The sequence below is a fragment of the Cygnus olor genome, chromosome 3 (genome assembly GCF_009769625.2).
Source record: "Cygnus olor isolate bCygOlo1 chromosome 3, bCygOlo1.pri.v2, whole genome shotgun sequence".
Lineage (NCBI taxonomy): Eukaryota > Metazoa > Chordata > Aves > Anseriformes > Anatidae > Cygnus > Cygnus olor.
The window spans coordinates 13847002-13851607 of record NC_049171.1 but is presented as its reverse complement, the minus strand read 5'-3'; the positions used below and the strand labels follow the sequence as shown (position 1 = coordinate 13851607).

Here is a 4606-nt window from a genome sequence, read left to right as displayed (position 1 = left end):
TGAAACAGATACGTATATATTTTCCCTTTGCAGCGGCGTTGGGGCACTCTCTTTGAACCCCTTCCCCTCCAACAAGCCCCTCCTCCACCCGGTACCGAGCCACCTCTCGGTGTCGCAGCCCCGGGGCCGGCGGCGCCCGGCCAGGCAGTGCCTCTGCCGATCCCCGGTACCGGTGGTACCGGTACCGCCGCCACCGGGCGCGGCGCGGCCGCGGCCAATGAGCGGGGCCGGGGCGGGTTCGGGAGCGGCGCCGCCGGTACTTAGGCTCGCCGGAGGGGCCGGGCAGCCCACAGCCGAGCGGGGAGGAGCGGGCGGAGGAACCAGGCGCGCAGCAGGGAGGACGGAGCTCACCTCCTCTGTGGCGCCCATGGGGACAGGACGACTTTAAAGGAGTTTTTTTTTTTTTTTCTTCGAGGGGGGGGTGTTCTGGAGCTGGGAGACCACGGGTACGGAGGGGAGAGAGAGGGGCTGTTTGGAGGCGGGGGGTGCTTATTGCTTATTCTTTATCCGCTTATGCTTTATTTTTTTTTCGGAGAGCCAGCCGCCTGCTCTTATGCAGCGCTGCTCGGCTGCGAGCGGGCTCGGGACCCTCGGGGCGGCCTTTCGGAGGCACCCTTGCGGAGGATCCCGGGGCAGCTCCGTTCCCCGGGCTGAGCTTGGGGGGAGGCGAGGAGCCGCCTGCTTCCCCCGGCAGCAGCGGGACCCGGGCCCGGGAGCTCCGGTACCGCGGGACTCGGGCAGCACCGCCCGGAGAGCGCCGCGGAGCCGGGGCTGTGCCCTGCACCCCGAGGGCAGGAGGGAAGAATCCGCACCGGGAGTTCCCCCCCACACCCTTTGCACGGAGGGGAGGGATGGAGTGGGGGAGGGATGAAGAATCGCTGAAATCTTTTGTGTTTGTCTTGATTTTATTTTTCTTCCTTTCCTTCCCTTCGTTTGCGCCCTCCTTCCCCTCTCTTGTTCTTTCTGTCCCTGCCCGCTCCACCCTTCCTCCAGATCCGGCAATTCCTGCCCTCGCCTCGCCCTGTCATTGATGGGAAATCAACTGGATCGCATCACCCACCTGAATTACAGCGAGCTGCCGACCGGGGACCCCTCGGGGATCGAGAAAGACGAGCTGCGCGTCGGGGTGGCTTACTTCTTTTCGGATGAGGAGGAGGACCTGGACGAGCGAGGCCAGCCAGACAAGTACAGCGTGAAGGGCTCCGGCAGCCCTGGCCAGGAGACGCCCACCCACCACCTCCACCACCAGCTGGTGCTGAACGAGACCCAGTTCTCCGCTTTCCGCGGCCAGGAATGCATCTTCTCCAAGGTCAGCAGCGGCCCCCAGGCTGGAGACCTCAGCGTCTACTCGGTGTCAGCGCTGCCTGCCCTCTGCAAGCCGGGGGACCTGCTGGAGCTGCTGTACCTGGGGCCGTCAGAGCATCCCCCGCCACACTGGGCAGTGTACGTGGGCAGCGGGCAGATCATCCACCTGCACCAGGGGCAGATCCGCCAGGACAGCTTGTACGAGGCGGCCGCGGGCAACGTGGGCCGGGTGGTGAATAGCTGGTACCGCTTTCGCCCGCTGGTGGCTGAGCTGGTGGTGCAAAACGCCTGCGGGCACCTGGGCTTAAAAAGCGACGAGATCTGCTGGACTAACTCCGAGAGCTTTGCCGCCTGGTGCCGCTTCGGGAAAAGGGAGTTCAAAGCCGGGGGGGAGCTGCAGGCTGCTGCCGGCACCCAGCACCAGCAGCAATACTATCTCAAGATCCACTTGGCAGAGAACAAGGTGCACACGGTGAGGTTCCACAGCCTGGAGGATCTAATACGCGAGAAGCGCAGGATCGATGCCAGTGGCAAACTGAGGGTGATCAAAGACCTGGCTATAGTGGATGAGAAAGAATAACGAGCAGCAGGGGTACATGGCTATCTCTTCCTTCTGCCCTGTCGGGGGAGACCAGCCTGCAACAGAGACAGGAGGCTGCACCCTCTTTCCATGGGACGCGACTGGAAGCAAGATCCATGGCGACATTCCAAAAAACCAGCATTCTTTACACCCATAGCCAGTATTTTGTTTGGCTTTTAATAGCATTAATGCTGAAAGAGTGCAAGAGGGAGAGGAAGAAGAGAGGGGGGAGGTGCACGAAAGCTGTTTGCAGAGTATGTGGACCAAGTCTCTACTGTCAATCAATGTTGACCATTCTAGCAACATGCTAATAAAATTTCAAATTGAAATTTTTTTAATTTTTATTTCATGGCTTTAATCCATGATGAGTTTTAAACATTGGGGGCCATGGATGTGGATTTAGCTAAATGAAATTTTAGCTAACATTTGCCATGCAGTCAACCAAAAGCATCAGTCGTACTTTGCTAGCTGAAAGGGGTGGGGGGTGGGGGGCTCTAAATGCCTATTTGTTTTGTTTCTTGGCACTGTCGCTTCAGCCTGTAGCTGCAACCCGGATTTTGTCCCAGACAACTCTAGCAAGATCCTAACAGGGGAAAATGTTTTCACATTTCTGGTTGAAACTGATTACATTTTAAATACTTGTCTTTTCTGTCTGCTTTTCTCTGCTAAATGTCATCATGATACACAAGCAAGCTGTTTCAACCTCTTCCCCTTTCCTTTTTTCATGGAAAAAGTTGGTTAGCAGTTGTTTTCTTGAAATTAAATTCATTGGTTGAAGGTGTATTTTGGAGAACAGTATACTCAGTGTTTCTCCTCAGAGATGCAGCCTCTAGGATCTCATGTTTGAGCTGTGGATTTGTATCACTGTAGAGATTCTTATTGCACCACTGCCTCAATACCTCCCTCTTCGTGCACAGGTCAACGGGATCCTACAAGAAACAAATAGGCTTGAATTCTGCATGTTGCCTCTTTCAAACAGAAATTTATCACATATTTACAATTCCACTTAAAGAAAATAGATGTAACATGGCCAAGTTCATTTTGCATTTCAAATTCCAAGCAACTAAAAATCCTATTCAGTTTAAGTTTAGAAATCCACAGCTGCGTTTAAAAGATGCCTTTTAATGTGATGTGAGCAATACCTTGATTGTATTTCAGATCCTATTGTCCCACTGCTTAATTCTTCAGTTCTGAAGTAAAAGATCAAAATATTAAGTATACATAAAATCTAAAATAAGTATACTAGGGCATTTCTAAATCTGTCTATTCTATTTTTATTACTCTAGGCTGCATAAAAGTTATAATAAGCAATTTGTCTTTGCATGTTTCAGTGCTGGAAAAAAAAAAAAGGGATTTGTTTTTCTTCCCTCTTCCCACGTCAATGTCAGATGGCATAACAGAAGTAACATCCTTCTGTGTATACAATACACTCCACCCCCTATCAATGTACTGTGTCCTGGCTCCTTTTTGTATTAAACAATGCCATTGTTGCAACAGTAATTTATTTTCTACAAAGGGTTTACCTCCCATAGTTGAAGCTGTGAAGGTGGAGTGTAGTTCACCATAATAAAAGTGCAAGCATAAATAAATATATATATACCCCTTTAGTGAAGGTCATCTAACAGACTATGTTTTGCTGATACATAACTTGGCAAAGTTATGCTGCAATAGGCAGTGTTACTTTTATTTCCCTTTTCACCTTAAAGTATCATGGTTACTACAATATAGACTAAACATTTTATTGGAAGTGTATTGCCATCAATGTTAACCTACTGCTGAAATAACCTCAAATCACAACATACCCTTTATTAAATGTGTAATATTTTAGCTTTATATTGGTGATAATTGTTGTCATAATGGTAGCTCTTTTCCATAACATTAACAGTCATCATAATATTTATGTATTTTAATAATTTTACTGCATTACATCTACCAAATTATCTGTTACAACAGAGTTCCCAACAACACTTAGTGGGAGCATTGTGAGATTGCAGGAAGACACTGGCGTTACAACCAAGGCCCTTACAAAAAATCAAAACATAAATGGTAGGAGAAGGAAGAGTGGGCAAAAGTAACTTGTTTTAATACCCCCTTATAAAATATATATATATTGAAGAACTGAGGTAGGAAGAGGCAGGGAGAATTACATGAAGAGGGAATAAATAACAGGATGTTTATGAAGACAGGAAGAATGAAGTGGAATCATGTCATAAATTTTGAATTCTGAAACGCTTTTTTCTTCAAATTGCTATCCAATTAATAATACAGTATTAGACAGAGGATCCTTGCAAGAATAGCATTGTACATCCTCACTAGTGAGAATTTAAAACATACTGGCTTTAAACTTTTCACTGTGCTTTCCAAATAGTCCATCTTTTTTTTGTTTTTTTTTTTTTGTTTTGTTTTGTTTTGTTTTGTTTTGTTTTGTTTTTTAATGATTTACTAACCTGGTTCATGAACATGGCAATTTTCCTTAGTTTACCTTGCTAGATGTGTATTTATTCAAGCTCTGTCAGAAGTCTTTGGCAGTGCTCCAAATTTGTACAGATAAAGGTAACAACAAAATTAGGGCCTTAATCCTTTGCGTAAGGTCTGGAAATATGTACTGTACGTACTGGAGATATTCACAAAATATATTACCCTAAGACATATTACTGCTCTGACTATATTCAAGTATCAGTCTGCTATTAACAGCAGAGGTGCCCACACAGATCCTTTTGG

At 47.7% G+C, this 4606-nt stretch overlaps 1 protein-coding gene across 1 annotated transcript; it reads left to right on the top strand.

Moving 5' to 3' along the window:
• Window positions 1-280: 280 nt before the first annotated feature.
• Window positions 281-3282, top strand: LRATD1 (LRAT domain containing 1). Its single transcript, XM_040552851.1, has 2 exons — window positions 281-446; window positions 994-3282. Exon 2 carries the CDS (start codon window positions 1031-1033, stop codon window positions 1883-1885), a length of 855 nt encoding a protein of 284 aa, XP_040408785.1. The 5' UTR covers window positions 281-446; window positions 994-1030; the 3' UTR covers window positions 1886-3282.
• The last annotated feature ends 1324 nt before the right edge of the window (window positions 3283-4606 follow it).